The following is a 24,985-nucleotide window of genomic DNA, read 5'->3' on the forward strand; positions in this document are numbered from 1 at the left end:
TTGGCTGGCTGACTGTCCAGCAAGGACAGCCACCTTGCTGGGTGAGTGGCAGCTAGGTTGGAATGAATGGGAGAGAACTGAATAAAAGGCAAGTCTCTTGGCTTCGAAGGCCAAGTCGACCACTGGACGAAGGAACTGAATAAAAGCTTGAAGAGGACGGCTGCTGCAACTTCTGGACCGTTGGTTTGCCCGGTGAAGCCCTGCTGCTGGTCTGAATCACCACGTTTGCATCGACAGAGAAGCCCTGCAAGGACAACGTCTCCCTTTGAGTTGGTGGGACCAATCAACTCCCAAGTAAGCCACCTGGGCACCCATCTCGGAGCTGGTTGAATTTCCTCAGAGTTGTTGCAGGAAACCTTAGAGCCAGGGAGAGGGACACCAGATTGTGTACGTTGCTTGTAAGCTGGCCTAAAGCTTTTGGAAGACCCTCCGGACTCCCACAAAGCAGGACTGACCAAGCCTGACGACCCCCCCCTCCCCACCCCCCCCTCAGTTGAGTGCGGGACCTCAGATGTAAGGAAAGTCCACCTTGACAGCCAGGAACCGTGCGTATTGCCATTTGCTGTACCGCAAGGAGCTGAAACGCAAAACAGTCACTGAAAGTAAAGTTTGTCGGTTGCCAGCTTTGATGGTGCCAGTACAGTGCAGGAGTCCCCGACATCCTCCCTCTTCTCACCACGACTGAGGCCCAGGAACAGTGAGATCTGCAGAGCTGTACAGGAACAGAAGTCTTCAGCTGCATCTTTTTCTTCTTTACTAAGGTACTGTAAAACTAGCCTAAGAGAACTTACCTCTTACTGTGGAAGTGCTTGTAACATCTGGAACTCACAGGTCTAATCAGCTTGTGGCCCTACATTTGATTTTTCTTTTTACCAAAGACTCCTAAGAACCTGTGCAAAGACTTTTCCATTTACTTACCTGAAGTGCTGCATCCTATACAAAGAATTTGGCCCATTGACTTTGGCTTAGCCTATTGAATTGAATGACTCTTCTAAGTGCTATCTGAAAGTATTTGCCCCGCTTATGAATATTTGTAAATTCTTGTGTTCTAATAACCCTTGCCTTTTACTTACTTTTTAAAGAGTATTCTGAATGCCAAGATTAAGGTATTAATGTCCCCAGCACCCTTGTTACTGAAGTCACCTGTGGGTGTAGGTTGTGTCTGTGGGCCATCCCAAAAGGGCCTTGTCTGATACAGAAACTCAGAGTGTACAGTACCGAAGTATATTTGTGGGTTACTGTTTGATTGCTACCTTCTAAAGAAGGCTTTGTAACTGACTGATAAATACATTATTAACTGTTTATGCAAGAAACCTTGAGCGTAAGAGTTTATTTGAATACCTGTAACTGTGAATCTTTGTGTAACTCCACTACAGCTCACATTTCCCCTCTTGAGATAAGCCTGCTGCTCAACACGCTACCAAAACTGTGTAGTACAAGTTACCAAAGGTTGGGTTGCCTATACCTGTACTCATAGTTGTATGTAGTGTTCCCAGAGGGTACTGCATTCAAACTTTGCCTAACAGGAACCTGGATTCTACTATTGCAGCACAAAGCTCCTTAAGGGCAGTTTTGCTGGGGACCCTTAGGGTTATCCCTGGAGAATCTTTCCTTTATCCTAGAGTAACTACATTTCTCAAGGAGAGATATTTTGTATCTCTTCAAAACCGTTAGTCTGAGAGATTGGCCCACACCACCTTATATGGAGTGCCAAATGATGCTTAGTATCCCCCTTCTCTCTGCTCCTCTGACTTCTCAGTCACAGACAATTTCCTAGTTATGGCTGATGGCAGTGGACTTGTTCTACCAACTATTGTGTAATTTATTTTACCAGACTATGTCCACAATCTCGGTAGTACACCAAAGGTGCACCCAAGTACTAACTTGGGACCGCCCTTCTTTTTTCGTCATTACTAGAGTTGTTGTTCTTGGTCAGCCCTTCTACCATTCTGGGAGGGGGAGTCTTGTGTGTGTTTTGTCTTTGGCGGGAACCCTTGGGTGTCCCAACCTAGGCGCCAAAGACTCTAGGCAGGCAGGATGTGGGTGAGGAGTTTTCCACCGCCCTTTCCTTTATCTGCCAGAGTGCCTGAATGGGACCATCTCCCACTGGGGGTCTGGCTGTCCTGATTGGACAGCCAAACACCCATTTCTGTAAATTGCTGAGGAAGATTGCAGAGGGAGTGCTGGAACTATATAAAAGGCAAGGCTCCTGGAGTGAAAAGCAAGTTGACCACTGGAAGTTGAAGTAACCGAAGAAGAAGACTACCAGAGATGCCTGCAGACCCTTTGCAACACCGTAAAGAGACAACTGGGGTCCTGACCCCTTTTTCTGTGCGACAGAGGAACTCCCAAGAGGACGACTCCTTCCCTTTGACTGGTGTGAACATACAGTCCCAAGAAACTGATTTGAGCCATCTCCCGAGTTTCCAGATCTGCAGAACCCCAATACCAGGAGGCCTGCTGCCCATTTCGAGTGCATCATTGCGGAAAGGCTGAATCCGTCCAAATCTTTGCTGAGCCCTCAAGGACACTGCAGAAGTCCTAATTCAACTTGTCCAGACACCCTCAGAGTGTGGGACTGCAGGAAACGAGGAAGAATGACTGGGCGAATCACGTCCCTTGTTGGTGTTGCAGGAAAGGCGCTAAATCCGCAGTGACCAACGAAGTTGATGAAAGTCGTGCCAGAGGTCCTCCCTCAGAACTGCTGCTGAGAGATCCCATAAATTGTCCTGCCTTTAGTCATTAGAGCAAGGAATCCAGAGGTCGGGTCCAGAGCTGCAACATCACAGAGCATCCACTACAAACGTTTTCTTGAAACCTAAGGGACTTTGGGGGGAAAATGGTATTGATTACCTTAGTCCAGAAAGTAGCTCCAGAGCGTTGCAGTGCACGTAGAGGTGTCCAGGGAAACCCCCTCTTACCTCCGACTCAAGCTGCTGGTGTCCCTTTAGCGAGTCCTTTAACAGGGTCTCCAACGTTGATTAATTCTTCTTTTATCTGCTTTCCTAGAGACTATAAAGTATCCACAGGAACTATTTGACTTGTGCTGCTTTTCAAGACTTTAAGCCTCTCTGAAGTGTCTTTTAGCTACTGTTGTGTTTTGGACTTTAAAAGACTTGCTGTGCCGGGAAAACGCCTCTAGAACCTGAAGCTCTGATAGGATAACAGTAACGGGTGTACGTTATTACCGATAATATGTTAGACTTGCTTTATGCATTGGCTCAAAGGGAGAACCCATAAATCTGGTTAAATCCACATTTAGATCCCATCCAGTAGCTGGGCGAGAAATGGGGGGATGAATCCTCTTAACTCCTTCTATAAAAGCTTTAATCACCGGTATTTTCCACCACACCACCATTTGTTGTGACGTGGTGTAGGCTGAGAGAGCAGCAAGATGAACTTTTAGGGAATTGAAGACCAACCCTGAGTCTAACAAATGGGTTAGGTACAGCACAATGTGTGGGTGAGCAATCAATGGGATTGACGCCCTTGGTATTACACCAGATGACAAACCGTTTCCATTTGCTGGAATAGCAATAGCGGGTGTTAGGTTTCCAAACTCTATGACCTCAGGCGCCAGGCTGCTAAGTTCAGAGTTTGTGGGCATCGGTGTAGGGTCTCCCCCCTGTCCTGAGAAAACATGTTGTATGGGCAGGGTAGTTTTACTGGTGGGGAGAGGGACATTTCCATTAGATGAGCAAACCAGGGTTGGCGTGCCCACATGGGGACTACCAATATCATGGTGACTGGTTCCTAGTGCATCTTGTGCACTATCTTGTTGAGTCGGGGAGTTCGGGGGGTGGGGGGGATTGTGACATTTCCCTGACCAAGTTATCCATAGACAGTTCCCCTTGGAGCAGTTCTGGGGGTACCTGGAGGTGTAGTCTTGGCATTGGGCGTTCTCCTGAGTTGTGAACAGGTCGATCTCTTGGCAGCCCCATTCTGCGAAGACGTTGGACACAATGTCTTCGGGGAGTCGCCATTTGTATTCTATGGGCAGTGGGAAATCTCGGTTACCAGTCATTTGGTCGAAAACCAAAGGATCGAATGCCATTTGATCGACAGTCAAATGGCCTAAAAAAATGGTCGATTTTTTAATTTATTTTTTTTATAGGGGGGGGGGGGGGATTCCCCCCAACCCCGTTTTCTTTATTAAAAATATTTAACCAACCAAAACAAAAAAATAAATATATAAATAAATAATACATTCGATCTTTTTTTTCCGACCATTTGACTGGACACTGGAAATCTCTGCTGAGCACGTCTGACAGAAGACTGAGTTCTCCTGGAACGTGTTGGGACAACAGACACATCTTGTGTTTGAGAGCCCACATCCAAATGTTTTGGGACAGCTTGGATAGCCCTGGAGAGTGTGTGGCCCCTTGTTTGTTAAGGTAATACATGGCTGTTGTGCTGTCTGTCAGAACCAGCACCGTCTTCCCTTGTAGTTGCGCTTGAAAGGCTTTCAATGCCTTGAACACCGCAAATAGCTCCAGTAGATTTATATGGTTGGGTGCTACTTGTGGGGACCACACTCCATGCGCTGTCTGCTGAAGCAGGTGAGCGCCCCCCACCCCGTGAGAGATGTGTCTGTCATGAGAGTGGCTTCCACCGCGGGGGTGGTGAAGGATTTCCCCTTCAAGAGGTTTTCCCTCGACCAACACTGCAGAGCGAGAACGAGGGCTGGCGAGACAACTACCAGATCCTCCCATTGTCCGCTGGCCTGACACCACTGGCTGTTGAGCTACTCTTGCATTGGATGCATATGAATGCGCAGTCGCACGTGGGGAACAAAGTATATACATGACGACATCACGATACCTAGCAAGCGCATGGCTTTGCGTACCGTCACCTCCCAACTGGCTACATATTGAGGGATCTGAAAAAGCATGTTCTGAAACCTCTCGTTGGAGGGGAGGACTAGGCTGTCCTTCGTCCAGATTAGAGCCCCCAGAAATTGTTTTACTTGACTGGGGACTAGACTGGATTTTTTCTCGTTGATGGAGAATCCTAGACTGAACAGAAGGTCTACGGTCGTCTGGGTGTTCAAAAAGCATGTGTCGTAAGAGTCCTCTGTTATGAGCCAGTCGTCGAGGTAAGGGTAAACTAGGACGGACAGTCTGCGCAGATGTGCTGCCGCTACTGCCAGGACCTTTGTAAACACCCTTGGCGCCGAGGTGATGCCGAAGGGGAGCACTTTGAATTGGTAATGCCTGTCCTTTATCATGAACCTTAGATATTTCCTGTGCGCTGGGAACATTGAAATATGAAAGTATGCATCTTTCATGTCCAATGTTGTCATGTGGTCCGCCTGTTTCAACAGTGGGATCACCTCCTGTAGTGTTACCATACAAAACTTTTGAGGTTTTATAAACTTGTTCGCTGGGTGCAGGTCTAGAACAGGGCGCATGGTGAGGTCCGTTTGGGTACAAGAAGTACACTGAATTAATACCCTTGTTTACCTGAAGAATAGGGACGACTTCTATGGCGTACTTTCCCAGCAGCGATTCCACCTCTTGATTCAGGATCTGCAGATCGTCCGGTGAGAGGCGCCGTGGGTGTGGCGGTCTGAACTGTGGTGGTCGGGCGAATTCCATGCAGTACCCGTGGGCGACCATGTTTATAACCCACTGGTCTGAGGTTATCCCCTCCCATGCTGTGAGGAAAGATATTAAACGCCCCCCGACCGGGGTGACATGGGAGGGGACCTGGATCTGTTGGTCATTTCTGACCAGAGGCTGCGGCTCCTCTGGGATTGGGGCCTCTACCTCTGCTGCGTTGCTGACCCCTAGGTGGGGCTTCCTGATGTTTGTCCAGAGTTCTAGTTTCCCGTGCTGTAGTTCTGACTTGCACGGGACTGCCCCCGAAAGGACCGACGAGAACCATCTCCCCTTTGGGGGGAAGTTTTCTGTGTTATTTGTTGCAAGGACTTAAGAGTCTCATGCTCTTTCTTGGCCGTCTCCAGGGCATCGTCGATCGCTTTCCCAAAGAGATTAGTCTCTTCTATGGGTTTGTTGATAAGACCAGCCTGTGTGTCAAGCTTGAACCCCGAGTTGCGAAGCCAAGCTTGCCCCTTGAGTGGAGTGCTCTGGGCCAGAGACCTGCCTGCTGTCTCAGCAGTGTCTAGAGTGTTCTTGATTATATTCCGATTTACCTGCCTTCCCTCGGCAACGATGGATAGAAGCCTGGACCTAGCGAGTTCGGGAACCTCTTGGAGACGACCTTGTACAAGGTCCCATTGTGCTTCTGCATAACTGGCCAGCAGCGTGGTGTTATTCGCTATGCGTGTGGTGTATGCAGCTGCCAAAGTAACACGCTTACCTAGGGCATACAACCTTTTGGATTCCTTATCTGGAGGTGCCTCCCCTGTAGCAAGGGGTACCCCCAGCCCGATTCTGGGTGGTAGTGACTACCAAGGAGTCGGGGGGTGACATGGCCTTTAATATATTGAGGGTCCGGGCGAGCTGGCCGAAATAGTTTTTCAACTCTTGGTTTCACTGCCCGGGTCTGAGCTGGCGTGACCAGGGGGCAGGCGGGAGGTGGGGCCAGTGGGGGGGGGAATCTTCTTTTAACAGAATTTAGGAGGGGAATGGCTTGAGAGGGGTTTCTCCTTGAAAATGTCCTCCACAAAGTCTTGTTCGGGTACCGCCTCTTGAGTAGTGATCTGAAAGTGATCTGCTTTCCTTAAAATGGCATTGAAGGCCATTTGGTCGTCTACAGGCGAGGCTTGGCGCACCAGGGTGGATAGAGGAGAATCCAGGCATAGCAAATCAGTGTCCTGATCTTGTGTGGGGAGCGTCCATGGCTCAGTTTCCACTTGCTGGGTTTCCTCCCTGTTGTCCATGGCATCCGCCTGGTCCTTAGGGTAGTCCTGCAGGAAGGGTCTTCTTCGCTGTAGATGACCTGGTAAGTGTCCATCTGGACCACATCTTCATGGTGGACAGAAGCCGAGGGCTGAGAGTCAAGATTTTCTTGGAAACATGAAGCTGATCTTAAAGGAGGGTCTTCACGAGATCTCTTAGGGGAAGGCTGCTCAGAAAGCGAGAATCCTTTCAAGACTATCCATGCACCCCTTCAAATTTCTCCCTTGTCCACTTAGAGAAACCAGAAGGGCCTAAAGGTGGAAAACATCGTTTTCTGCCCTTTGGCATCGAAAATTGTCTCCCAGGGTGTTGGACAGAGACTCCCGACTGTCCTCTTAGGTTGCGCGAGAATCGGGGCACCATGGCGTGTCTTTAGACTTGTCCGCAGCTTGCCCCATTTGTTTCGACGGTGTAGGTACCAGCCCAACTGCCAAAGTAATTCTCGCGATACTGTCTTCGATATCCGCCGAATCGGCGGGAGTTAATGGGTTTGAAGGCCTATCGGTAGATTAACCTCCTACCGCTGCGTTAGAGGGCCTAGCGGTAGATTTATCACCTGGAGGCCCAGTAGTAGGTTTTGGGCCTACCAGGCCTTTAGGGACCGTTGGAGCGTCGAATGACCATGCTTCAACGTGTAAACCCGATTTAGGGGTAGCGCCCTTGTTTTTTGAGTGCCCAGTCGCAAGACGCTGCTGCAGATGCGGGGAAGGCTGCTGATCTACCCGATTAGAGGAAACCGCTGACATTTTCTACGGCCCTGTTGACGCGGTCACCTTTTTTCAACGGAACGTCGAAATCTGTGGTGGGGTCGTGTGCTTGTTGTGTTTTTTTTACGCCCCCGTCTCCGGGTGTTATCCCTGAAGCGAGACTTGCGTCAGGCATTAAGGGGTCGGGGACGGGGGCGTGGCAGACCTAGAAGAGTCCGCCTCAAGGTCTGTAACATCCGATACAGATGTTTGGTCATCGGAGGTACCCCCATCACTTTCAGCAGGTGTGGCGGTGGGGGGAAGAGGGTTCTGCCCGCTACACACTGTATGCGACCCACCGCTTTACACTGTGCTCCTTAAGGGTCTTAGGCCAAAAGGGCTTACAAGCTACACACCGCTTATCGTCAGGATCTAAAGGGAGACTGGAATTACAGGTTCTGTGCTCATCTTACCACGGGGCAGAACCTAAATGGAGTCCTTTCCATAGCGAAAGGTATACACAAAGATGACCGGACCTAGAGGGCAAAGAGGGGGAAAGCGATAAAACATAACGAAAGATATGGCCACCCCGACCCCACTCTACCTACTGAGTAGGCCGGCCAGAGGGCCAAGCCACGTGGATGCCTCAGCTGCCGGATCTTAGGCATCGAAATCCACCGACGAAGAAACTTCCTGCAGTCTTCGTCGAAGTTGTTAATTGCTGTCAAAGTGAGTTAAGGGGGAATAACCGACAAAGTCAATATGAGATAAACAATGTCTCTTATTTAAGAGCTCAGCTATAGGGCAACCAGTTATCCGGGTGGAAAAAAACAATCTGAGGGACATCGGCGCGTGAAGGATTTTGGGTACACTACATGTCACGATAGGGATATTGTTAGACACGCCTATGCCGACGACCCCTTTCCGTCCCCGAAAGACAAGATGCAATACTCTGAGGTTACCACTGGTTGTCGGACCATATGCACAGCATGTGATTCTAAGCAGATTAAGACGCATCAGAAACATTTATGTTTAAGTGTTTCTCTAATGTGCATTAGTAACTAGGTGCAATCTACTTACCTACAGCTCACCTCTTCCTGTTGAGATAAGCCTTAATGCTCTCACACTCTAAGGTCTCGGAGTAGTACAGACTGATATTAAGAGTTGGGGGGTGGGGGGGGGGTCTACAAACCACTGAGATAGCTTACATCCAAAGTGGGACTTTAGGAAAACTCCCCTAACAGGCCCTGACCAGATTTGCTATAGCCGCATTAAACCGGCAAAGACTGTTCCGTCTGTGTCACACACAGTATGTCGATGAGGTTGTATTGCGACACAGGCTACGACAGAGCGCCAAGCCCACAACTTTCGTGACTGGCTTGCGGCACTGGGCGTCCGGGTGAGCGTATGGATTAAGTTGCTGGATCACATCATGATATGTGTCCAAACCACTGGCATCGCGGAGGTCATACACCAGTTGCAATAACTCAGCCTTGTCTGCCATAAAATCTGGCAATGGATCCAAGGCCGCAACCTCCCCATCGGTTCAAACCCACATGGTATTGGGTTGCCCTCCTTGTCAAAAATCGGCTAGAGTGTCCGTTGGTAAACTTTGCTCTTGCGGGGTGCCTCTGCCCGTCGCAGGGCTTATTGGTCTTAGGGGGTCAATGGTTTTGGCACAGGAGGAGGTTTCTCCTTTGGGGTCTTGCTTGAGGGCGCTTGACCAGCCTTGGCTACCTTCGTACCGGACAGACTGGGAGCGGTTGGTACCGTATCCGCCTGCCGCATCGAGGCCAAGGCCGTACCAGCTGAGGCCTTTTAAAAAAACTTTGAATATTTGGTCTTGAAGTGTTCCCACTCCTCCCTAGAAGCACCCGTCGCTGGGTACGACATATGCTTTCGTCCGACAAGTCGGAATCACGTCTGCGTTTCTTTTTGTGCAACGACAACGATGAGGAGTGGCGAGATTCGCTATGTGAGTGCTCCAAGGACCTTGACAAGCGCCAGCTTTGCTGAGCGTTACTTCACCGCCTGCGGGTTCAGCACCAGACAAGAAACACATTGCTCCGTATCGTGCCGGACACCAAGACATTAAACACCAGTAGTGTGCCAGTCCGTAAACGATATTTTAGGGTTTCAGTCCTTGCAACTTTTAAACCCAGACGGCTTAGGCCCCAAAACATACTGACAAATTATCGAATTCTTTCAAATTTCGAGTACAAGCGTTTTCCGATATTGCGTGCTGAGGACACAGGAAAAAGGTAACTGAGGCAAGGGGGTTTCCTTTCATACAACGCTCAATGTCACGTCCGTTGTCAAGGAATGGAGCGGCGGTATAGCAGGGAGTCGCCGACATCGAGCAGCATTACGCCGCCCTGTCGAAAAGCTTTCCGAGCAGCTGACGCTGCATAATTTAAGATTAGGAATCTGTGGGAGGATGCAATCCACTGAAAATCTGATTAAAAAACAATCCCACAACTCTGCAGCCGAGGGGTGATCCGCAGCTTCCACTATAACACTCCACAGCCTGCGGTCAATATTTATCTAATGCGCAGGAGGCATTGACTGCCTTCACAGACATACTTCCTGATGCAAAGATTTTCCTGGCCAGGGCATCAGTTTTCTTGGACTCCCTGTTAGTTGGGAAGTTGGAAATGGATGTGGCCGGTCTAGAGCACACTGTTGTGGCTTCGAAGACCAGACATTCTGGTGTAGGGTGAGATGACAGGAAGGGTACGTCTCCCTAGCTGGTTTGTATTATTTAGTGAGTTCGGCATCAACAGCTGGCTTGGAACATGGTCTCATTGTACTATTGGGGTCTGATATGGCTGCATTGAATGGTAATGTAATCTTATCTAGAATGTCCAAGTTCATATGCCGCAAGGGACTTGGCTAGGGTGCCCAGACTCCAGGCGACCACCACCCTTTCTTTTTTAAAAAAAAACTTTATTTAATGATAGTGGTACACAACATTGCAACAACATGACATTCCATATATATCCATATCGGAGACGTTCAGTTCTATAACTGAATGTGTGGTATTACAGAATAGACATATTACTGGGCCCTGCCGTGCTGCTACTGGTCGAGTCTGCTTCGCATAGATATACTCTGAACGGGGCCCAAATGTCCTTTGGTTTACATGACTTTGGGAGTGACATTACGTAGTGTTCCTCACATTCATTAACGTACATTAGTTGCTTAAGAAAGTGGCTCACTTGTGGTGCCTGTGCACTCTTCCATTTTTGCAGAATGCACTTTTTTGCCACCGCGCATGCAATATTAAAGAGCCGTCTGGTTACCTCCGACTGTTTTCCTATATCCCCGAACAGGTATTGTTGCGGTGTGAGGTCTGCCGGTATCTGAGTTACTTCCTCTAGAATTTGCGCCACCTCCCGCCAGAATACACACGTGTGGGCAGCTCCAGTACATGTGTATCGAGTTGGCCTGATCCGCCCCACACTTCTGACACCTGCCGGGACTGTTATTTGTGAATTTCGCAATTTTTTGGGGGGTGTAGTGCAACTTATTCAACACCTTAAATTGGAGCAGCCGGAGGCCCGCGTTCATGGATACTCTCTTGGTCAGTTCACAGTACCTCTCCCAGGATCTTTCAGTTATGGCAGCAGCCAGATCCGTTTCCCAGGAGGTCTTTATTGTGTTTACCGTTGGCGTGTTGGCCTGCACAGCCATGTATAGCCCCGAGACACTGGTTCCCGACTGGGTTGACAAGGCCACCAGGCACGGGTGTGGTGGGGGTTCATCTGGGAACATTGGCCACCTAGCTTTAAAAGCCATTCTCATTCTATGGTATTGTAATATCATCAATTGGTCCCTTCCCATCCCTGTTTTGAACTCTTCCAGCGTTATAAATTTGCCATTAGGGAATATGTCTTTGATTTTAAATTCTCCCTCCGGGTCCCATGTCTTCTGCACATCTGGATCATATGTGGGTGCTATACCGGGGAAGTTCCAGAACGGGGCCTCAGTGTCGTAAGGTGTCTCCAACCCAAGCCTACGGTAAATTTTGGACCATGCATGCACTGTTGTACTGACTAGGTCGAATGGACACTCATCTCTGTGTTTTCCTTTAAAGATGGCTGACCTTAAGTCGGTTGGGCGTGCGGCGTGTTTTTCTAAACAAATGTGGGGTGAGGTGTCCTGCTCATTATACCAGTGTTTAACAAACTGAGCCTGTGCCACTAGGTAATACAATTCAAAGTCTGGAGCTGCTATGCCACCTTTGTTATAGGGTTCCACCATTTTTTCCCACTTCATTCCAGCCGCCCCCCTGCACTAGACAAACTCTACCACCATGTATCTGAGAGTATCAAAGAATCGCCTACCAGGCCATATCGGGATATTAGTAAAAATATATACTAGCTTGGGGAGAATGACCATTTTCAAAATAGCGACCGGGCCGATAAGTGAAATGGGAAGTTTAGCCCAGAAGCAGAGTTTAGTAGAAATCGTGTTCAACAGGGAGTCGTGGTTGTTCGAGAATAGGGATGTTCTGTCTCCCGACACAATAACACCCAGGTATCTTGTCTTATGAGGGGACCATTGTAGGCCGTGTGTGGTGTTTGGACATCTATTGGCAGTGGTCAGGGGAAAGATTTCGGATTTGGAGCAATTTGTTTTGTATCCTGAGTATTCTGCGAATTTATGCACGGTCTCCATCGCTGGCCCCAAGTGTGTGTCTGGTTCCCGAATGTATAACAGGGCGTCATCTGCATATAGTGATATTGATTGGGTCAGGCCCGACATCCATATACCCCTCTGTCCCTGGTGTTCCCGAATTGCTGCTGCGACTGGTTCCATAGTAAGGGCGAATAGTATGGGGGAGAACGGGCTACCCTGTCTCGTACCCCTGCCCAGCACAAACCATTCTGACATGGTGCAATTGGTCAATACCTTGGCTCCCGGGTTAGTGTATAGTACCTTGACGCATTTTAGGAAGTATTGGCCTAGTCCAAATTTCTCAAGCACCATGAACAGGTATGTCCATGACACTGAATCAAACACCTTTTCGACATCTAGAGATACAGATACCGCCTGGGCTTCTGGCTTAATCTGGGCCATGACACCAAACAACCTACGCAGATTCAGTGCCGTTGATCTGGTGGGGATAAATCCGCATTGGTCCGGATGCAACACGGGCATGTTTGGCAGGAGTCTAGTGCCCAGAATCTTTGCAAATACCTTGGCGTCACAGTTTATAAGGTATAGGGGCCGGTACGAGGACATCTTGTTCGGCGGGCGCCTGGGCTTGAGGAGTACCGCTATTATGGCCTCTCATGAATGTTTGAATGTGTCCCTACCTCTATGGCCTCCTCCCACACGGACAGTAGTATCGGGGCCAGCTCCTCACGGAGCTCCTTATATAACTCAGCCCCCAGTCCGTCTGAGCCGGGTGCCTTCCCGTTGGCTAGCGATTTAATCGGTTCCTTTATTTCATTGACCGTTAAGGGCTGGTCCAGCAGCAGTCTATTTTCTGTTGATAACGTCGGGAGCGTGATGCTGTCAAAGTATTCCCTAATGTCATTGGGAGTTTTCAGGTCATGATCGGCATACAGTTCAGTGTAAAAATGGGAGAATTCTCTGTTTATGCGCTCCTCGCTTGTGGTTACCGTGACGTCCCCTGCTACTATGCTGGAAATCTTAGTATGGTGTCTCTCTGCCTTCAGTAGGTTGGCTAGGGTGCGACCCGCCCTGTTCCCCTCGCCATACCGGCGTGCTCTAACTGGAGTAGCCCTATACAGCAGTTCCCCGGTAGCTAGTTTATTGAAATATTGTAGGTTACTATTGATGTCTGCAAGGATGTTGTCTTCATGGATGGATGTATATCGCTGTTCTAACTCACCCAACCGTTTCTCTACTTCCGCCAGTTCCCCCCTGACTGCCTTCAACAACCCCGTGGATTTGGAAATCAGGATTCCCCCTCACCCATGCCTTAAATGTCTCCCATAAAACTGCAGAGCTATTGACTGAGTCTTTATTAGTTTCAAGGAAGAATTCAACCTCTGTATGCAATTCCTCTGCCACTACAGGTTCCTTAAGAATGTCGGGAGGCATTCTCCATCTCCTGACCAGGGGTTTCAGGTTCCCTAGTATCATGTCTAACAGGATAGGGGAGTGATCCGACAGGGTGCGGGGAAGTATTTCGCTATTGTTGATTTGGTTCATAAGAGATGCGGACACCAACCAGTAATCTATGCGAGATTCGGTGTCATGCACCAAGGAGTAAAAGGAGTACTGTCTTTTATGGGGGTGTAGTGTTCTCCAGTCGTCTACCAGTGTTAGTTGCGATATGATTTGTTGTAAAATACCAGCTGTTTTTGTGGGATTCCTGTGTTTGGAGGTGGATCGATCTAAGGTAGTATCTAATATACTGTTGAAATCTCCCCCCCCCCCACAATATTTGCTCGCTTCCAGAGAAGCCAACCTCTTGCATTACATTCGTGTAGAAGTCAGGGTCATCCACGTTCGGACCATACGTGTTTATTAATATCAGTTCTTCCCCAGCGATGCTGCCCCAAACTATTACGTATCGACCCAGGGGGTCGATTTTACTTTTTACCAATTGGAACCCAATTGGGGGGGGGGGAGGGGATCGGGGGGGATCAGGACAAGTACTCCTCTTGCCTGTGAGTATTCAGCATAGTATCTATGCTTACCCCACCCTTTCAAGAGCTCAGTGTTGACCCTCTGGAGCGCATTAGTTTCTTGTAGCATGATTATCTGTGGATGGTGTAGAGTGACATAGGCTCCCACCTTGTTCAATTTGGCTCAATTGTTCATCCCACGGACATTCCATGTGAGAAGTTTTAGTCTAAGCCCTGGGGCCGTCATAACAGGATTAGCCATACCTGTATACCCTTGTTGCGTCTCTTGACTTGCTGTTACTGAGGAGGGTTCCATGTGTTGCAATGTCACCACGATTTTTAACTTGTATTTTGAACTCCTCCAACTGAGTTCCAAACCCTCAACCCCCCCGCCCCTTCTCGCATTGCTCAACGGAGCTGAACATCCTGTGATACTTTGGTCCCCCACCCACATCATCTCCCCCAACTTGACGATGCTGCCCTGTAACGTTCATTCCCTTAAACTGGTGGAGCCTTCCTGAGGGTTGCTTACACCTGGCTTGCCCCGACGGAGGCTCTGGGCTCGGTTAATCATAAGTCTTCATTCAGTCCGTCCATATTACAGAGTTTTCCTTTCTCTGGGCGGGAAGGAGCTGGCTATCCCTTAAAAAAAAAAAAATCCTCCTGATTTTACCCCTGTGTTGGGAGCAGATGGTTTACTCTGGTCAGTCAGCTGAGTCTGGTATGTCATCTCTGGGTTGTGGCATGGCATTCTGGTCAACTATCCAGTCTCTGGGAAGTAGCGGAATGGAGACCTCTATATACGTCATGGCTTCTGTGGGGTTTTCGAAGAAGTGAGCTCTCCCACCATGTTGGATTCTCATTTTCGCTGGGAAGATGAGGGCATTGCGCATCCGCAGCTAAGATGAGGGCATTGCGCATCCGCAGCTGTTTTTTAACCAGTTCGTATGATCGCCTCTGTGCCTGTATACCAGCAGAGAAAACTGGATATATATGGATTCTGTTGTGTTCAAAATGTACAGTGCCTTTCTCTCTGGACAGTCCGAGTATCGAATCCCTGTCCCTGTAGTTAAGGAGGCGTGCTATTATGGTGCAGGGAGGTGCCCCAGGTTTCGGTAATGGTGCCAACGTGCGGTGGGCCCTCTACACAAGGAAATGTTCAGAGAAAGTCTACTCCCAGGATATTTCTCAACAGGTTTTCCACTTGCCTCTCCATGTCGCCCTTGCCAAATGTTTCCGCAATTCCAACAATCCGGAAGTTATTCCTTTGAGATCTTGATTCTAAATCATCGCACTTATGTTGAGTTTTTCGTAGCTCTGTCTGGAGGTGGGCTAGTCGCGGCCATGCTGTAAAATTGTGTCTTCGTTCGTGCTTATCCTGCTCTCTGCTTCCGTGATACGCGTGCTCTCTTTTTCCACTCGAGCTTTCAGGGACCCAATCGTTGCGACTATGTCGTCCAGTTTGACATTGACTGCCATGAATCCATTTTGGACAAGTGTCTCCAAGCGGTCTAGGGGATCTTCCCCTTGTTTGTCGTGTTCCTGTGGCGCCCCATCGGCCGCCCTGTGTGGCTGGGAGCTGACGAAGGAGTCCATCGGGCCCGTCTTTTTCCCTCCTGTGCCTTTCCTCTCGGTGCGTCCCATGTGGTGTGGTATACGGCCAGAGTGGACTGTGTCCTCCCATGTATTATATACTGTTGTGTAAATCTTCAAAGAAGAGAAAAAAGGCGGGTAGTGTGGAAGCGTGTGGCCTTCACACCCTCTGTCCTCACTGTGTTTTAGTATTTATTTGCACCTTCTACGGGGCCAGGATCTTTGCCGGGCGGGTCCCGAAAGTTTGATCACGGAGACTGCCCCCACACAGCTCTCAGCGGGGTGTCCCCCTGCACCACTCCAGGATTGATGGGGTTCTGCTTGGCAGGAGCCGCTTAGTTCTGCCTTTATAAACCCGGGATATTAGTAGTGCACTGGTAACCACACCATGTGGGGTGTAATGCTATCTTGCTCGGCGATCACCACCAAGTGCCGGGGAGAAGAAGGGGGGGGGGGCGGAGAATGCAGCCTCCTATGCCCCCTCATTCGTGACAGCCTCAGCCCCCAGCAACCTCACGGGATCGCCCTCAGCGGTCTCCGCCATGTTTCATGCGTTGTGTACACAGGGCGTTATGTTCATTCAATTTTAGTGCCGGCAACAGTTTGTGGGATTTGTCAGTGAGCCTCCCTGTGGTCTCACCCCGAGGGTTATGGCGTGGCACTGGGGTTTGACGTGGTGGGGGGGGGGGGGGGGTGGAAGCCTCCCAGCCCCTCTTCACTTACTTGGTGTGAGGGGTGTGACAAGACCCCCCCGCGTGGCTCCGTGTTGCTCCTCCGTGCTCTCCTCGGTCTGCCAATGCAGGGGATGAATGGGCTGGCCCACCGGCTGCAGCGCTGCTCGAAGCACAGCCGTGGGAGCCGTATAACGCTCCCTCGGCTGCTTAGCCGGCGTTCCGCTCTCCTCTCCTAATGTAATCAGCTACAGGTGTTGGTATTCTCTGCCGGAGGCTTCTCTGCGTTCCAAGCCGAGGACGGCTGCACTGCCCTTCGCTTCTCAGGCGACGCAGTACGAGAGTTACCGCTGCGCCCCTCCCCCACTGCGGCCCGCTCTTCCTGGCACACAGTAGATGTTCTGTGGAGCCGGCGGGCGGCCGCGTCAGCACCTCCTGTCCACCAAAATGCTTCCAGCCGGATATTGTGGGTTTTCTTCCATGTAGTCACTCGATTCTTCGGGTGCTTGCTCCGGAGGTCTTCCGCCACATAAATCTTCCTCTTTCAAGCGTTTGGAGCGGCGCTGAAAGGATTAGAAACAGGTCTGTGATGGACATATTCGAGCTGCCGTCTTGGCAGCATTTGAATCCAGAAGCGTTAGGCCCCACATATCAACGACTAATTCAAAGAATCGTGCCGAAAACAGTATGCTGAGCATGCAGCGAAAACATAGGAATTGAGGTCCGGGGGCGTAGTGACGTGTTCTATGTACTGTACGGAAGGCATTGCATCAACAGTAAGACAGACACAAGTGATCACAGTTCAAGGGTGTTTATTGAACTTTTAAACAAGGGTATGATAAAACGCCTTTCTAATGCTAAATCTATAGATGGAAGCAGTCCTAGTGGAGTCTGGTCAAAATAAAAGGGCCTATACTAAAAAAAAAACGATTGCCAATCCTTAGCGCTAAATACAAATAGTGTGGGGTAGTGTTCATGAAAAAGAAAGAAGTGTTCACAAAATGATATGTCAGGATGTTGAGGCCGTTGGCCTGGTTTCCCCACGTTTTCAAAACGGGACAAGGCAGTTCACTTGAGCAAAGCACACACTCTGGCTTCTTCGGTATGAGATTACAGTTCCATTAACAGCATGAGGTCCTTCTGTGCCCAAGTCCCTTTACTTATAAAAGTCTCTTGATTCAGAGGGCCTGATGAGTCAAAACAAAACGCAAAGTTCCTTTCCTCTTATAAGTACTCAATTCAGGTGGTTCACCCTGTATCCCCCTCAGCCGGGCTCAGATCCTTCCACTTACACAATTAGTCTCCCTCAGCCGGGCTCAGACTAATTTCAGTTTGCATCAAACTATTTAAGACTTTCGAATGTGCACTGGGTTCAGCTTGACCCGTTGCAGGACCACTTCGATCGCAAAAATCCCTTCTCACAGTTGCCAACCAGTTGGATACTTAAAAGAGACCTTCAAATGAGTAACTAAGTGGCACAGGACCACTGTCTACAGTATCTTTCTTGGACTCCAAAGTTCAATCTGTCTACAGTATCTTTCTTGGACTCCAAATTTCAATCTGTCTACAGTATCTTTCTTGGACTCCAAAGTTCAATCACTCCTCTGGGTTTCAATGATTTTCACATTGTTCGTCACATAGGTTTCACACACAATTCTCTTTAGATTTCTTCATACAATGTTGCCGCTTGCAACCTTGGTACTTACACAGGCTGGTCTATTATCAGTCTCTCTGACTCACCTGCTGTGCTGCCTTTACTGGCACTGCTCTGTTGTAAGAGCCAAGGACAGTACCACAGCAGCAAACACTCCTCATTATGTTGGTTATCGACGCGGGAGAGCCCCGGGTACCTCAGACACACAATGCAGGTTTCTTCAGAATTAGTCCCAGGTCTTAAATTTCTTATTTTCCAAGGTTCACAAAAGTAACGGTCTGAAAAGGTCAAGGGCACTTACCTCCTTGCAATCATTTCGGGTCTTGCGTCTTGCTCCTCGCATTAAACTGCCATCTTGGAACTTCTGCTTCCTCGTGTGCTTTGCCTTGCTCAGAGTGCACTTTCGTGCTCCGCCTCTTATCCAAGTGGGGAAGTGTGATGAAGTCAGGTGTGTGTAATGGTGTAATGGTCAGTAATTACCTGACCCGGGTGTTAGTCTGTTTTCTGTCACGGTAAACTATCTGTGAGAAAGTGTTCATGTCGGGTAAGTGGGGAGGGGTTGAGTTCCTATGTATCCTACCTGGTAGGATGGTGAAAAGTGCTACAGGGAAGGGGATAGCCTATCACACTATCTTGCGTCCCACTCCCCGAATACCTCTCATCCAGGTGATCCTACTACACTGGTCCAACTACGGGAACTGGACCCAAAAGCGATGGCAGTGTTCTAGCCACCTAGATGACAGATCCCCTGGGATTAGTGGCCGAGACACCTTCAGGTTTCTCAGAGTACTGCCAACATCATGTCCGGAGTTTAGGAGTGGCGGGGCCGAGTCAAGACAGATCAATGGTCAACAATGAGTCCCACTACGCCCCCTGTCGAGAAGTTTCAGCAGCTGAAGTTGAAAGGAATATCTATCGGATGAGGAATCTGCAGGAGAATGCAATGCATTGAGACTTCATCTTAAGACCAAACCCTCAAGAGTGTTGGGACACAAATAGGGTATGTTTCAAGGAAGGAGTAGAAATATTAAATGAAGTGAAATCAGCTAAGTGCAATCAAGCGGGTTGAAGCAATGGACAAACGAATATTAGCAAAAAGAGCAGTTATCAAAAGAGCTGTCCAGCTGTACAGAGACTGTCAATGGGATATTGTAAGCTATACCCAGAGGGAGTTTTGTTGCAGAGGTAAGAGTAAGTACATATGATGGAGGAGAGCTATACCTAGAGAAAGCATGCCTCAGTGGGAAACAGTAGTTGTGTGGGGCCAACGATGTAGCATGTGCAGTTGGGAGGAATATAGAAACCTACAGCAACAAAACTTACTGCAAAAAGGCGGGAGTGGATGTTACGGGCCAAAAACTGTGCACACACTTCAACAGTGGGACCAATTATAGACCATCTCAATTAGCACATTTTAGCCACATTTTAGCCCATTTAACAAGCTTAACAATCCGTGAAAGGTGGCACCTACCTAGCCTGCCAGTCTGTTTTGCCTTCTTGTTGGCTCGCCGCGTGTCATCTCGTAGTTGGATGATCACCTGTAGTACTCTCAGGAAGAACTTCTGCGTGGAGGTCTTGGATGTTAGCATTGACATGGAAGGCAGCTGCAGCTCTCTACCTCCAAGGGGCCGTTTCTGCGATGCCACAATGACCACATTCTCAGCAATGTCAAATCTAGAGCGCACAGGGGTCACAAGCACAAACCTGACACTTTAACTCGCACCTGGTCCAGAACTCTAGCATAGAAGCACAAAAGAGCCCACATCTGGCAGATTGCCAAACAAAACAATTTAAATGTAACACACACACACACAAAAAATAATAATAATTTTAAAAAAAACAGGTCAATCCGCATCATATACATTATATTTTATTCAGACTCCACAGCAAGTTCACTACCAGCCATTTCATCAGCTTTTTTGCAAGCCATTCAAAATTACAATCAGAGATGGGATACAAATTCAGATTGCTAGGGATTTTGGTATGATTGTAACAACTTTGATGTATACCAACTAGAAGCGAGCAGTGCGCTGCTCAGCACTTGCACTAAGTTTTCCTTTTGCAAATCTTACCCCCTTTCACTTTCAGCCTCCCAGCACTACTGCAGGACGAACTGATTTTTTTTCATTGACTCACCATCTGTTCTGGAACACTGAACCCGTCTTCGAAGTCGCCAGTGTGAGGTGAATACGTCTCTCCTCTTTGTTTTGGATGTTATGCCTTCCGAGAGACCCCAGGGTTCATTTTGCAATGCCATTTTTTGTCACTGGTTAGTCCCCGAAACTACTAGTACAAGAGGGGCCCTCTCTTTTCTGACATATTTTGCAGCAGACATCATCTTGCTTGAAGTGCTGTGGGGACACCATTATGTAGTCCTTTACATGTAGCCTTTTTGCTCCTTTTGAGGCATCCTTTGAACAGGCTAGCGGCAGTCGTTCCTTTTTTGCCTTTATTCTGAATGCATTATTGCATACTGCCTTTTAAGCCATGATAATGTACTTAGGGGACCATATACCCAAAATAGCCTCTCCTCGTGTTTAAGCTCCTTTCAAGTTGGCCTGCCCTTTTTTGGGCATCCTTTTATCTTGCCAGGTGGAGAAGAAACCGTTTCTTCATTTCACCTTGGTGGGCGTCTTACAAGAAGCCAGAGAAGGCTGTCCTTTGTGTGTGCACTGGCAGGAAGTGTGGAGCAGGGTTGTCTGCCCCAATCCTCATTTCTAGAATCTTGGATGTTGCTGGCCAGATTCTGGAAGACTGACTGTCCACTACTGGACAGCTACCTCAAAGTTTGAATGTCGCAAAGTGTCCTTATTGGAGGGCTGGGGTCGCCTCCGGCCTCATTTCTGAATATAGGGAGATACATGAACCAAGTCGACCACTAGAGCTGAAGGGAACTAAAGAACACAACCGACAAATGCCCCAGGACTGGTTCAGAAACCAGCATTGGCTTTGCCAATAACACTGCATCGCGAACCTCAACCTTCTAGTTGACAGGGAAGACCTCTGCAAGGTGCCGCCTTCCTCCTGAATGACTAATGGGGCCAACCAGTCACCTGTCCTGCTCGAGGTACATCACCTGTTTTCAGTCAATGAATTTCATCTGCAAGGCTCAGGCCCAGCTGTTCATCGTTGCAAGAACTTCCAGTTGGCCAGATAGCTGGTTCTCTTTGTGGGTGTCCACAAGGCTCAGGAGGAAAACCATAGTTCTTCTGTCTAGTGCCCCATGACTCATTCCAGGGTCAATGCAAGATGTGCACCTGTAAAGATGAGGGGGTCTCCATTGTGGAAGCAAATCAGGGTGCATCCCCTATGGTCTGAGGCCTCCAGAGGAACCTAAAGACTACCAGCAGTGATTGCCTTCGAACCAGCAACCCAAAGACCCTGCACAATGGCCACAGTGGTGAGACCGGTCGTCCCCAGCAATTTACTGTTGCCTAGGACTGTTCTTACCTTTCAGCAAGGGTCTGGGGGACAGAACATATCACTTGAACTGCCCCCCACATTGGGGGCAAAGTCCTACTTACTTTTTCGCTATCTGGTGCTGGCCCAGAATGGTGGTGTCCAGGTCAGTACTTCTGTGGGCTATACTTCTGTAACCCAAGATAGGTAGTTGCTTTGCCTTTCACTATTTCTCGCTCTTTTAGACCCCTTTTTCCCAGGTTGCACTTACCCTGAAATAACTACAGTACTTGTCCTGTACTAGCTGAGTGGGCCCGCCAGGATTAGTCTGCTCTTTTCTCAGGAACCTTTGGGGCACCTAAACGACTACTATAGACGTGGCAAAGGCTAGGGCTGGACTTCTGAAGTGGTTGTATATAGCGCTGGGGGCATTATAATTAAGGCTTCGGGTTTTATGGTATTTCTTTTTCTGCTATTGTTAGGGAGAATTCTCAGAAATGTGCCAATTCCCTCCACCTTAGAGACCCCCAGCAACGTTGCTGGATTTTGAGGACTTGATTTTTTTTAACCTGGAGAGAGTGAGACCCTTTTCCCCCCACTAGCTCATGTATTTTGTGATTTTCGAACTTTGTGTTTTGTTTTGGTTATGGAGCCTGACAAACTCCATAGCATCATCTTTTACATTGTGTCACACATCACCTTCAGTGCAGTGGCACAGGGAAGTCTTCCAGATTTCCCAGAGGTTTAAATACCTTCTCTGGGATATACTACTGTTGCCCAGAGCAGTAAAGTGAAATTGACTTTATTTATATTTGTAACTTTTTAGACCCAGCACACACTATCTTATGATAGGGTGTCGGAGGGGTCACTTAGTATACCCTTTGTCAAGCTTCACATGTAACATTGGACTGGTGGCCTGTGGTTTACGTTTAACTTACCGTGGTATGCATTTACTGCGGGCTGCGTTTGCAGCTGCAGTAAAGCACCCAAGGGTGCCATTTTTGTCAAAATGGCCTAGGTCTTCTTTTTTCGCCATTTCTTTGTGGAAAGGTCCTTCTTGAGATTTACTCTGCGCGCCAAACCAGGTTTGGTCCCTTTGTTCGCTTTGCCTTTGGTGGGATTCACGAGTGAAGCCCGCCTCCGGCTCCAGGGTATCTGGCAGGGGCAGGAAGTGAGGGAGCTGTCCTAAACTCCCTGTGTTTAGTCTCCTAGGAGACCCAAATGCACTCTGCAGTGATTGGCCGGCTGACTGTCCGGTAAGGACAGCCACCCTGCTGGGTGACTGACAGCTAGGCTGGAATTAATGGGAGAAACCCGAATAAAAGGCAAGGCTTTCGGCTTGGAAGGCAGAGTCGACCACTGGACGAAGGAACCGAAGAATAACTTGGAGAACGCCTGCTGCAACTCCTGGACCGTTGGATAGCCCGGTGAAGCCCTGCTGCTGTGCTGAATCTCCCAATTTGTATCGACAGAGAAGCCCCTGCAAGGACGACTTCTCCCCTTGAGATGGTGGGACCAATCAACTCCAAAGTAAGCCAACTGGACATCTTCTCGGAGCTGGTTGAATTTCCACCAAGTTGCTGCTGGAAACTGAATAGCCAGGGAGAGGAACACCAGATTGTGTGTGTTGCTTTTAAGTTGGCCAAGAGCTCCAGGAAGCAGGACTGACAGAGCCTGAGCCCCATCAACAGAGTGTGCGACCCCAGAAGCAAGGGAGGTCCATCTAGGCAGCCAGGAACCACTGTGTTATTTGCGGTAGTCTCGTGAGGATAGCTCAGGGGCAACGTGCTCGCCTTGTAAGCAAGATGACCCAGACCAATACAGGACACGATCCCAGGGTCCACGCTTAGAAACCTCTGGGTATTAAGCGCGTTATAAATAACCAATCATATCATTTCATATGTGCGGTAGTAGCGAGGAGCTGAAACACTGAAGTGCCACTTGTTTTAAGATAGCGGTTTGCGAGCGGTGACCGTCTCATTGCAGTGCAGGAGTCCCCAGAAGTCCTCCCTCTTGTCCCCACGACTGAGGCACAGGAACAGAGAGCGCTGCACATGAACAGGAGTCATCTGCTGCACTTTTTTCTTCAATCCAAAAGTTACTGTTAAGTCTGAGAGAACTTACCTATTACTGTAGAGTTGCTTGCATCTTCTTCTACTCACAAGTCTAAACTGCTTGTAGCCCTATATAGATTCTTCTTTTCTTCAAAAACTTCTAAAACATTGTGCACAGACTTTTCTACTTGCCTACCAGAAGTGGTATAGCTCATATAGACTTTTGCCAATTGACTTTGGCTTAAGCTGTTATACTGAATGACTTTGCTTAGGGATCCAAAAGTGTTTGCCTGCTTAAGAAGATTTGTGATCTCTTGTTTGTTCCAATAACCTTTTCTTTTGACCAATTCCTAAGAATGTTCTTAATGCTACAAGATATTAATGTCCCCAGCACCCTTGCTACTGAAGTCACCCGAGGGGGTAGGTTGTGACTGTGGGCCATCCCAAAAGGGTCTTTTTACTGATTTAGAAACTAAGTGTGTAGTTTGGAGTGTATCTGTGTGTTGCTTTTATATTGCTCCCTTCTGAAAAAGGCTTATTCTAACTGACTGATAAATTAATAATGGTTTACTCAAGAAACCTTATGTGTAAGTTTATTTGAACACTTGTCACTGTGAATCTCTGTGTAACTCCCCTACAGCTCACATTGACCCCTCTTGAGATAAGCCTGGCTGCTGAACACGATACCAACCTGTGTAGTACAGACTTATACCAAAGGTTGGGTTCCTATTGCCAGGAGGTCAGGGTTGTTGTAGAGCACTCAAAGGGTACTGCATACAATCTTGCCTAACAGCTATTTCCGTCTGTATTTATCCATATTTATTTTTGGTCCTTTCTATCTTAATGTATCCACATTTATTTTTGTCATATAATTCGCAACCAGTATATTTCTGCATTTATTCTAATAAAAAAATGCATTAAAGCACACATGCAGACAGCAAAACAAAATGCTAACTAAATGTTTTCCATAACAAATGGTTTCTCCTGTGACTGCTGCTGCCTCAAGATATGTGCCGTGAGTAATTCGAAAAACTTTAATGCTATTTTTTTTACAACTTTTACACTCTTCATGCTGCCAATCTGCAATGTGATTGGCCTGTGATGTATGAGTGACAGAACCGACAGAAAAACCTGTTTTTCCTTTACATTTTTCTAAATAAATACAGAAAGCAGATTGATTTCCTTCTGTATTTATGTGTAAAAAACAGTAAAAACTCAAAGCCTTTATTCTAATTATAAGGCCTATGTATTGATAGGTGCTTAACATCTGTTGTTCTTCGGTGAAAGCATTTACTATTTAAATAACGGCTTGTGGTTCTATATTAGTGTGTAACCCATAGTGGGTTGCTTTACTGCGAGTTGTATATATGTACTAAAGTGTTAATACTTACCTTGAAATGTTTGAAAGCATGCCTTAAACTAGTACTGTAATAAATGTGTTTTTAAAAAACAACTTTTCT

The 24,985-nt window shown here is 48.1% G+C and overlaps 1 protein-coding gene across 5 annotated transcripts in view; it reads right to left on the bottom strand.

The window, feature by feature from the left end:
* HUWE1 (HECT, UBA and WWE domain containing E3 ubiquitin protein ligase 1) overlaps positions 1-24,985 on the bottom strand; it is a 2,445,223-nt gene that overhangs the window by 251,273 nt on the left and 2,168,965 nt on the right. For 4 of the 5 annotated variants that reach the window (XM_069645304.1, XM_069645303.1, XM_069645301.1 and 1 more), the window contains exon 71: positions 19,544-19,776. In XM_069645304.1, the coding sequence (XP_069501405.1) occupies positions 19,544-19,776 (233 nt within the window). The remainder of the gene's footprint in view (positions 1-19,543; positions 19,777-24,985) is intronic. The other variant, XM_069645305.1, reaches the window with a different exon arrangement.

Source organism: Ambystoma mexicanum, chromosome 2p (genome assembly GCF_040938575.1).
Source record: "Ambystoma mexicanum isolate Mex_15411 chromosome 2p, UKY_AmexF1_1, whole genome shotgun sequence".
In the NCBI taxonomy this organism is placed as follows: domain Eukaryota; kingdom Metazoa; phylum Chordata; class Amphibia; order Caudata; family Ambystomatidae; genus Ambystoma; species Ambystoma mexicanum.